This window comes from Aulonocara stuartgranti (genome assembly GCF_965226115.1).
Source record: "Aulonocara stuartgranti genome assembly, chromosome: 12".
NCBI classification, from domain to species: Eukaryota; Metazoa; Chordata; class Actinopteri; order Cichliformes; family Cichlidae; genus Aulonocara; species Aulonocara stuartgranti.
Genome location: NC_138948.1, coordinates 31,481,623 through 31,492,968, shown reverse-complemented (window position 1 = coordinate 31,492,968; position 11,346 = coordinate 31,481,623). Strand labels below are relative to the sequence as shown.

Here is an 11,346-nt window from a genome sequence, read left to right as displayed (position 1 = left end):
GGTTTCAGCAGTGAGGAATAACTTTAACCAGCAAGCTCCAAAAACCACTCACCAACATGCGCAGAGGATGCCTAACTTGCATGGAAAAACATTTTTGATCTTTCGAAGCAGTTTCTAATTTATCAGACTTGATTGGTGAGCCTTTAAATGCAGTCTTTTGGTCTTGTGACCATAAAAATTAATGCTGAGGCTTTTTCCCTGTTCCCTATCATACACCTAAAATAACTAGCTTCTTGAAGAGTTTAGTCCAGACTGGCAGGGCTATAGCAGTGCCACTGACATTAAAGTGATCCGTTTTTGTGTAAAGTGTTTGCTGCCCTTAAAGAATGAGAAGAAAGACGTCTGTTTCAAGCAACGTTTAGAACTGTGTCTCTGTCTGCCCCTCATCACTGCAGGCTTGTTTTGGACAGTAAAGGTTAGCAGCTAACGAGCGAGACTAGAGTGAAGGCACAGCAGCATTTTGAACTTTTAAAGAGCCTTAAAAAAGTTAGAAATGAACTCTGTAAGAAAGATCTTCTGTATCTACTGTTCCGGCTTCATGTCGTTTACCAGCTATTGAGAACATGAAACTGGAAATTTCAAAGCAATGTGACATGTATTTCAAATCATATTTTATTTCACAATGAAATCTGTTCCTAGAAGGGCACACCTGGGCATTGTGCGCGTGACTTCAGTGGGGTCTTAAACAGTCTTCAACTAAACTCCGCTTACTGTTTTTTGCAATTTTGTGGGAAATCACAAGTCAGCTGGCTGCTATTAATTTTAAAGTGACTGCTATTTTTCTACATTACGTATGCCTGTGAATGGAGCTTCACTGCAAATGCACTGGAACCCACGTTTATGACAGATGTGAGAGTACAGCCTCAAAAGACGTGAGATCACATTAAAAAAAGAGTAACTCATGTGGACGTCTGAGTATTTATTTACTGACGTCAGAGGTAAAGCTGTCCACTTTAAAGCTGTGTTTAAGGTTTACAGTTTGAATTGAGGAATACAAAAACTTGACTGATCCAGAGCTGGAACGGACATCTGAACCTTTGCTGGCAAAGCAGAAAAAGCAACAAGGACCTTTGACCACGTTATACACATCGAAAGATGAAGCTGCCAAGAGTAGCTTTGTGATTTCACAAATTCACAAAAACAACTATAACTCGTTCTCTGATGGGGAGATTGTCAAAGAGTGTTTGATGGACTCTGCTGCACTAATACGCCCTGAGAAAAAAAAACATTTGGAATATGCCCCTCTCCAGGTGAACCATAATAAGATGGATCAAGGACAGTTTGGGAAAGTTGGAGCTTCAGTTGAATACTAAAGCGGACAATTTTGACTTTTTCTCCTTGGCTCTGTGATGTCCGTGATATAGCCCATTTCAGCCGATGGTTGTCCAAGTCAGGCAAAATGTTGAACTTTTGAAATGATGCAAGATAAAGTAAACCTGGAACTGAAAATTGGTACTTTTGCATTGTTTTAAACACCAGGAGGTGTTGTTTAAGTCAGTATAACTGCTGTACCTGTATTCTTCTCTCAAAAAGGAGAACTCACATCCACACATAAGGAGACATGATCCAGAAGATGTTGGTTCTCTCGGATCTACTTTCATATGTGAACAAGCATTCTCAGTGATGAAGTTTAACAAACCCACATTAAGGGCCTGTCTCAGTGATGGCCACATGTATTTCCACCTCAGGCATCAAATCTGACTTGAGCCCCGGTGTTCCAACCCAAATAGATTTCTTCCATTGTTCTTCAGTCTGCATGCCAAAGTATCCTTGGGCAAGATGCTGTGATCTTAAGCAAAGTATTAAGATACTAACCTTCACACTCTCCGATGTGTTTATTAGAGTGTGAATGTTCTCACTTGTTTGTACTTGTATGAATGGGTGTGTAAGAGTAAATGAGGCGTGTTGTATAAAATGCTTTGAGTGCTCAAGTAGAGTAGAAAAGTGCAGCAGTATACTAGAAGCAGTCTATTTGCTTTGTACAAAGTTTGAAGTCTTTAACTTTGGCAAAAACATGCACAGTTGTTTCTGGCACTGCTGATTAAATATTGGTAAAATGTTGACATTTTTAGGTAGAGATAGGATTAATAGAGTTCTTATCTTGACAGAAATTCTTGTGCCTTTTCCACGGTGCACTAAGAAGTGCAAAAAACAAATGGAAGTAGAAACAGAAACACTGTGTGTAGAGTTACAGAGAGCAAAAACTTAATGGAAATAAAAAAAAGCTCAACCACTAAACAGCTACTGAAAAGCGATAAGAACAAAAGTATGAAACATAAGCATAAATCTTAATATCATTATATACAGTAATTGAAAAAGGCAGGAAGTAGCACAGTGTGGGTTAAATTTTTCAAATGTCAGAAAAGGGAGGATTTATACTCTCCCTGTTTCCCAACATCCACTCTATTAGTAGTTTGTAAATAAATATAGGTACTAATGAACAGACCTGTGTTCAGCTAATTCGTCCCAGTTTCTCATGTTGCCCACCCCTGTTCAAGGGACAGCAGACCATTACAAGGTATTTCATAACGGTCATTGCTGCAAATCTTTGATTTGTTTATTGTTAGCTGACTGTGCATTTACACATTATTTAAGGTGAATTTTTAAGAAATGGCAAGAAGAACCCGTATCCGTGCTACTCTACAGAGTACTCTGAGAAATCCATCGTGGCCTGTCATAAAATGCTGAGTTCAAACCTGTGATTTACCATCAATGTTTTTCATCTTTTGTTAGTTTCTTTGCATTTTGTCCTGTCGGGCTGTGTCTACTTTTATTTGTCTTTGTTGTGACTTCTTCTCTTATTTTGATAACTGTAGACCTTTTGCTGTTTTTACTTCCTGTCCTTGTCTGTTTTCCCTCCACTGCAGTAATGACTACCCCGCCTTGATTGTTTTCACCTCTGTTAATTAGCTCCATCTGTTCCCAATTATTCCCCCTCCCTCTCCCCCAGGTTGCCTGTTTGTTCTCCTTTTGGCTCCCAGGTTTACATTTAAGTGATGTTTTCCTTTGCAGATGACATCATCTTTTATTTAAATGTTTCAAAATCTGAATGCAAATACAGTGCACGTAATATGTTGATGAAAATGACCAAGACAAAAATTTTACATGGTCATTCCAACTGCTCTTACACTTTATAGTTGTGTTTTAATACAAAAACACCAATTTAGGCCTGCATGACTGGGGCTACGGTGATTAATTTCACAGTGACTGCCAGCAACTGCTCACACCTGAGTGGAAAACACTGAATTTTCCCTAGCCACCAGAAGCTGCCAAGTAAACTTGGGACAAAAAATAAGAACATTTGTGTTTGGTTGATTATTTCTTTGTTGTAACAATGCTTCTTGCCAAGAAATCTGATACTGTTGGAAAGCCAGCTTATTTCCCTCAAATAGTGCCAGACTTGTAAGGAGGATGTATTTGTGGGTTGAGCAGCAGACCTGAGTATGTGGGTTGCATCAATGAAAAACTTGCAACATTATCTCTGCCACTGCTAAACAGCTTATTCTGCTATTGGCTCCTGTTCGGTGCTGTTTATTGGATTGGATGATTGAAGTCCGAAGACACAAGACATATTGGCAGTTTAATCATTTATTAATTTAATAATTTACCAAAAAGGAGCCTCAGCAGAGTTCAGAAGAACCCTGGTCACGAGCTTGATCACACACTTCTGAGGGACTTCTGGCACATGCAGAATCAAACCAATCAATTGCATATAATAAAACAGTTAAACCTTGGCCAATAACCTCAGTAAATTCTTTTTGTTTATTTTCCCTGTATATCAGGTTAATTCAACTTAGTTTCATCTTGTGGTTCTGAAACCACTGTTTTAGGACCCTGGTTATGGAATCCACTAAAAAACAATAGTTACCTATAATGGCCCCAAAATTGATCGTTTAAAATCCTAATATTAAACCCATTTGGGTCATTGAATCCCCTTTATTTGACTCTTAGAAAATCAGAATACTGAGTGCTAACTGTAAATTAATAGAACTAAAGAGTGTCTCGCTGCAGTAAACACAACCATCTGCTTTTCCATGTACCTAGAATGAAAAGTTCGACCCTTTAAGAATAAATTACCACCGCAAGTGATTACCACTGAACAGAGTTTGCTTTATATTTCATTCTCAGCTTCTGCCAAAGGAAAGGAAAACTAAAGCTTGTTGCCATGCCAATACAGTACAATGCCTTTGTGTCTCACTGAGCAGGGAGTCCAGCTGGGGGCAGTGTTTCACTGCCGCTGTGTGGTTCTTCACAAGAGACACAACAGCAAGCAGCACAAAAAAACTGCAACGATTGGTCACATCAGGCTCAGTTCAAAGCTGCCCAACTTGGAGAGGAAAGCTTATCTGGATAATTTAGAAATCCCAAAAGACTCTTAGATAGCAGCATCTCATGAATCATGCACTTAACAGGAGATCATAGCTGACACCAGCTAAGGCCAAGCAAAGACAACAACTGGGCCAGGGAAATAAGAGTGCAGCGTCTCATCAAAAATGCATATTTGTGTTTGGGAGAAGAAAAAAATCAGCTAAGAAGTAAGTGGTCAGAGTGACAGAAATGTTGGAGGCTCACTGGATTTCGCACTGTTTATGTTTCAAAAGTAGAGTGGATGTAGGTGTCAGAGTGTGTATGATGTTCCACAGCATCCCACAGTCAGTTACACCACGTGCCATACAGTTAAACAATCAGCCGTCTCTCTTGATGCTCAGGGAGCATGAGCAACCTGAAGCTACATTCAGCAGCTTATCAACACCCACAGGAGTCTTATCACTGTCATCAGCAGTGTTGGTCAAGTTACTTGAAAAAAGTAATCAGTAACTAATTACTGATTACTTCCCCCCAAAAGTAATCCCATTACTTTACTGATTACTTATTTTCAAAAGTAATTAGTTATTAGTTACTTAGTTACTTTTTAAAAACATGATTTACAACCTGAATAGGTGATAAAGCGATAGATCTTTCAGCCCAATTCTACTTTTTCTGCATAATCCATCATACAAAATGTAATCAAATGGAAAAATTCTCTTTTTAAATTTTTTTTTATCAGTTTTAATCTTTTAACTTTATGCATCAAGCAAACATTAAATTATATGCAACATTCTCTGACTGGAAGAAATTTGTTTAACATTTAAATTATTTTCTGCACATTCCAGCACATAAAATAAAATAGGTTTTTGTGTTTACACTCAGTCTTTCAAATAGATGCAAGTAAAACACAGCAGAAAATAAATGAAATCAAAGACTCAGCAGTCGTGTTGCTCTATTTTCACCTGTTTAGCAGGAGTGGGGGCGGGCGGATGTTTGCCCTGGTGCAGGTGTGCCGCATCGGTGGGTGGAAGAATCCGCAAGTTTCTCTGTGAATTGCCCATTCCAAGGCAGCGTACTCGGTGCTTGCTCGGAAGTTTAGGGTTTTTTTCACTGTAAAAATAAGTTTTCTTCCCACGCAGTGAACAGTGGACGCTAATGTTTTTGTCACTTTTTACGGAATCAAACTCAAAGTAAGGTCAGTACTTCCACGCTTTACTTGAAAACTAATCGGATTACCCATCTCTGGTCATCAGCCTGTGTTCATTACAGAGGGCACACACACACACACACACACACACACACACACACACACACACACACACAGATCATGCGGCCTCAAAGAGGATGCACATCATACACTCACCGATCTAAGTGGAGCTTTTGGGCTAAGAGTTGCCAGTCCTTGCCCTTGGCGTTGGCAGTGTCGAAGGTGGCACAGATCCTCTGGCGGATGGACAGGGGGATTTTGAAGGCCTTGGGCCCCGTCTGGGACGTGATGGTGCAGTCTGTCTGCATAAAAAATGGAACTGACTCCTTTTCGGTCTGGAGGAACAGAACAGAAGCAGACTAATCAGACCAGGGCCAGAGAGGATTTGCAACTCTGCAAATAGTTGAGGTTTACTGGGTCAGGACCCTTCGGACAATATTTTTACACATTAAAAGATCAGTAAACAGACTGTAAGCCAATGAGACAAAAGTGATTGGTGTATGGGGGTACTTCTCAATCTGTGGATTCCTGTGGCCTGTGGATCAAACCATGAAAACCATCTTTTAAGCCTACATGTGGACAGTTTAAGGAGTATCAGTTTTCTGTGGCCTCATTCTCATTTTCATTTGACCATACCAAGATTTCAGATTTAATAAAATTTTTTTTTTTTTACCAAAACAGAATAAAAGTTGCGTCCATCCAAATAAAATGGATGGAGGTGTGAAAAAAATGCTGTCATAACACAGGGGGCAGTAGTGCTGCATTTGACTGCCTCTGTGAACTAAACTTGGAGAAGAAGACGAAGAGGAAGAAGACAGCACACTGACACAAGAATGCCTTACTGAGTTCACAGTCTGGTTTCTGCTCAGTGAGTGCTGAGGTCATAACTTGAAACATATTGCTGGATTGTGATCTATAAATAAAACACGTTAAAATCTTGCTGTGCGCTGTTTTCTTCTTTGTGTGTCTTCTGCACATGCCCAGTGGAAGAGTTGCCTGCACTGGTTCAAATGTGGATGCAAGCCAGCATTACTAACATAGCACACAAAGTTAGTTATCACAAAGTCGAGTCAAGATACGAGCACCGTAACATAAAACAGCATGTGATTAATCATGATCATGGACAGTTAATATGTTTTTTTTTTTATCACAATACTAAAGCTTAGAGAATAGTAAAATGGCTTTAAAACACTTGGAAGCCAACAGGAAGAAAAACGAGGATTCTGTAATTTTTATTTTATTGGTCAGTTTCTAAGAATCTGAGGATAGGTGTCACTGCTGCGTTTAAAGTAATTAAAACTAATTTAAATCAAGTCAAATTTAATGTGGAAGTCCTGAAATTTTTTTAAATATGTTAAACGTGGGCAGCACGGTGGTTAGCACTGTTGCCGCACAGCAAGAAGGTCCTGAGTTCAATTCCACCATCAGGCCGGGGTCTTTCTGTGTGGAATTTGCATGTTCTCCCCGTGTCTGCGTGGGTTCCCTCCGGGTACTCCGGCTTCCTCCCACCGTCCAAAGACATGCAGCTTGTGGGGATAGGTTAATTGGATAATCCAAATTGTCACTAGGAGTGAATGTGAGTGCGAATGGTTGTCTGTCCCTGTGTGTTGGCCCTGCGACAGACTGGCGACCTGTCCAGGGTGGACCCTCTCGCCCTATGACAGCTGGGATAGGCCCCAGCGCCCCCCCGCGACCCTGAAAAGGATAAGCGGAAGCGAATGGATGGATGTTAAAAGTGCAGTAGACAAGCCTTAACCATGAAATTACTTGTGGCAGCAGTTATGAAACCTTTGGGGGAAAAGCAGGATTGATTGCCCTGTGAGAGAGAGCTCATAAGCAATGTTCAGTTGGTATTCTTTTTAACTGGATCTTTCACAAAACCAGTTTACTCATTAACCTAATATAGGCAAGCGATTTAAAAGGAAAGCAGTGTGCTGTTTGAGCTCTGTTACTAATATAATATCATTGAGTCCTCTCCTTCCATTTAGGTCTAACAGCATATAGTTGGAGTAACATTATAACATCTATGTCTTTTTACAGACTTTCGGCAATCCTGAGATAATGTAGCAAGATTTGGATGGATTGAGTATGGTTCGCTCTGGTGCAAAGAAGTGGTAAAGCTGTTTTCAATGATATCCGTTCAACATGGTGGCCCCGCATTGTAAAACATGCTGCAGACCTCTGGAAACGCCTGTTTGCTATATTTACCAAACTGAAACCGCTGATGTTTTGAATTCAACACATCACACCTATAAAAGCTTTTTTTTCTTCTTCCTGTCTGACAAACTCCACTAATCATCAAGGCAAAATTTAATCAAACCATAAAAAGTCATTGTAAATAATATTTCACGTCTGACTGTGACTTTTATTAGTACTGGTGGCCTTGAGGTAGGACAAGCGCATTTGTGACTGGTTGTGGAAAAAGCAGTTGGGTGAAATCAATGAGCAGCACTCTCTTCTGCCTTAACAGCAACTGCCAAGGTGCTCTTGAGTGAGTATTCCTGACTCCTAGCTGCTCCGGTGGAGCTGTTCAGCAGCTGATAGAAAGCTGTTGTTACAGCAGGCAGCTCCCAGGTGTTGGTGTATGTGAACGTGAAGGCGGCTATTTGCCGGAACATGCGTCCTCTTGGACAAACAGAGGTTAAAAAACACAGAGCAAATGCACCAAACAGCTGGATCTTGTTTTTGGAAAGAAGGGAAGGAAGAGTGCTCTCCTCGCTCTATTAATACACAGCTCAAGCTCAGGAGAGCTGGTCCTGCTCTGGTGTACACACTCCAGGAAGGTTACAAAAAGGTTGAGTGAAAAAAGTGAAACACCCTCCCCACAGCTTCAGAGCCTCACCTCGGCCACAGCCGTATAGACCTGCAGAATCTGCTCATGGCCTTTGACCTGGCGCACGCTGATTTTGCAGGAGAGCTGGGCGGTGACAGGGCTGTATCTCTCCAGAGAGAAGGCACAGTACAGGGGCTGCTGGTTGCTGCACCACACTTGGGGGAAGGAGAATTCCTGAGGAGGGAAAAGAGAGAGAATAGATCAGCGACATCACACTCAATGGTCAATATGACCTAACCCAAATTATACATTATGTTAATATAAAACCAAGTGATATTGTATAGTTGATGAAGTGTACAAATATAAACAGTTGTAATTTATCTCTCCTGTTTATCCAATTCAGGGTCACAAAGGAGCTGGAGCCTATTCCAGCTACCATAGGGCGAGAGGTAGGATACACCCTCACTACTCTATTGCAGGGCTAACACATAGAGACAGACAACCATTCACACCTATGGGTAATTTAAAATCACCAGTTAACCTAACCTTTGGACTGTAGGAGTACCTGTATGTGTGTGTGTGTTATCATTCAGTCTATAAACACAACAGCTCAAAAAGTTTTGAATGAATTCTCATTAAACTTTGTAGGAGTATAGAGTGGAGGCATGTTAACAATTCATTAAAATATGGCTTACATCCACCAAGGTCATCAAGGTCAACTCAATGATTCATTGGTCTAAAATTGACAAGAAGCCTTGTAACTTAGAAACTATGATTCTTATGTTAAGTGTGCTGTGTATTGTCAACGCGTAGAACATACTGTATAAGATTGTAATACAACATGTCAGATTTAACCTCTCCTGTAAAGTCAATAGATTAATCCAGTGGTTCCCAAACTTTTTTTGCTAGGCCCCCTTTGTTTTACAAGAAAATTTTTCTCGCCCCTCTACCACGCAAACACATCCTCCCACCACACACACCCATATTTTGTTTTCAAACTTCAATGCGGTTCATTTCCCACCTCAAACATTTAGTAAACAATTAAGCAAATACAAGTAAACTGCAATAAAATCAGGTAGTAATAAAATAAACTACTAACTCTTTAAGCTACGTCCAAACCTACACGGGTATTTTTGAAAATGCAGCTGTTTCAATGCGTTTGGGCCTTTCGTCCACACGTAAACAGCGTTTCAAATCAACGAATATGGAGATTTTGTAAAACTCCTTTTTTGCGTTTACGTGTGGACGAGGAATACAGTTCGTCAAACAATGTCAAGGTATGTGCCTTTTTTCACATCACGCTGTGCGCCACGTTATTGTTTACATGAGATTAATTGCAGAATGTCAGAGGCAAAATACTGTTAATCTGACTATCTGCAGGTTTTACAGGCTTACATATACAAACACAGTTACTATCCTTCCATTTAGAAAGGCAGCGGCGTCACGGTGTGATTATTTTACGTGTAGTTGTTTTTTTCCTGGGTAATAATATTCAACATTGCTATCAATACATTTTTCAAAAAATGCCTCTCTGTGCAAAATGGGTTCAAAAACATAAACAACTGTGGGATACTGTTTGTCCGTGATTTGGACAGGGGGACCAAATCGTGGCAGGATCAGCCTGATGTTATTTGTATCCCACTGTAACTTTACTGTATAAAGAGCTAACATCTCCAAAATGTCAGGAGTAGTTAGTCATTACAAGAAGTGTTTGTTAACTAAAAATCTAGAATGTGGGATATTGTTTGTCCGTGATTTGGAGAGCCCAGCGTGTGCTCCCGACGCAGGGAAAACCAATCCTGCCTTGGCACTTGTGCAGGTGAAGATATGCTTCACCATATTTGGCTTGGAAGGAAGTTGGTTTGGAAACATATTTAGCGGTGCTTCATCTCCTGCTTTGCGTTTGTGTGGGCGCCCCATCAAAAACCTGTCCATAATGTTAGCAGGTTTGGGAAGAGGTTCCCACACTTTGGGAACCTCTGGATTAATCTAAAGGTCAAAGTAATAATGCTGCTATATAGAGCTATTTAAAACTCTGTTTCTCACTGCCATTGTTTGTACTGAGAACATATAGACATAAAGGGAATGATATATGGGGACTCTAAATATCATATTACTTTATTATGGCTTTGTTATGTACATTACAATAACAGGTTATAACAGTTAGAATACACATCAATGCATAAGTACATGTTTTTGAAAAAATTAAATGAACTGTGTAAAAAAAATTATTTATTGCTAAAGATTTAAATGATTTACTAAACAATAAAATGGATGCAATACATAAAGCATATTCATAAAAAAATAAAGTATATTAAAATTGGCTTCAACAGGGTAAATAGGAAAAGCCTTTGCACTTGTTTTTACTGCACTAGAAATGTCTTAAAGTGCATAAAAACCAATGTTATTCCCTTAAAAGTAAATACTTCCCAGAGAGTGAGTGGCCTTGACGGGGATTTGTGCTTTTGGAGTGTTTCGTGTTATAAAAGATTTTTGCCATTTTACCTTTTGTTTAAGTGTATCAGCAACAGGAAATCACAGTAACCACAGCGCCACTTGCTGGTAAAGGTGAGAATGAATAGGAGATTTGTACGAGCAACAGAAAGGCCAGTTTTTGGGGACAATGGATTATAATCAATTTTATATTTGATTCTCTGATATGACTTGTGTTCAACTTTTGTCTCTGCAGCTGTTTTTTTTTTTTAATTTTAAAAAAAGAGTTGTTGAACTACATGCATGAACAGGCGACATGAATGTTGTAGTAAACAAGGTGATTCCACCACCACTGCAGAGTGCAGCTCGAATTGAAAGCTTTTGCTTGCTGAGCTCACTGTTTAGCAGGTTACCATGCACCAAAAGTGTTGTCATGCCCGCTCATGTGTGGTTTGCTTTGGTGTTGTGTTGGCTTGTCATTCACCTCCTGTCAAGCATAATGTGGCCAGTGAGGTTGGGCTGGGAGCTCTACAGCCATTTGTATTTGCATTTATATTTTTGCACAACTTGCATAAGCAACACATAGGATTACATCAGGGATTGGCTCTTCTTGACCCCCTTCTTG

At 40.0% G+C, this 11,346-nt stretch overlaps 1 protein-coding gene across 4 annotated transcripts in view; it reads right to left on the bottom strand.

Annotated features, from left to right (window-relative positions):
- Positions 1-11,346, bottom strand: part of LOC309719077 (netrin receptor UNC5D-like) — a 309,431-nt gene that overhangs the window by 6,332 nt on the left and 291,753 nt on the right. For all 4 annotated transcript variants that reach the window (XR_014280140.1, XM_082554925.1, XM_082554926.1 and 1 more), the window contains 2 exons: positions 8,358-8,522; positions 5,672-5,850 (listed from right to left, as the gene is read on the bottom strand). Coding sequence is in view for 3 of the 4 variants with exons in the window: in XM_082554925.1 (XP_082411051.1) it covers positions 5,672-5,850; positions 8,358-8,522 (344 nt within the window). In the remaining variant the exon portion in view is untranslated. The remainder of the gene's footprint in view (positions 1-5,671; positions 5,851-8,357; positions 8,523-11,346) is intronic.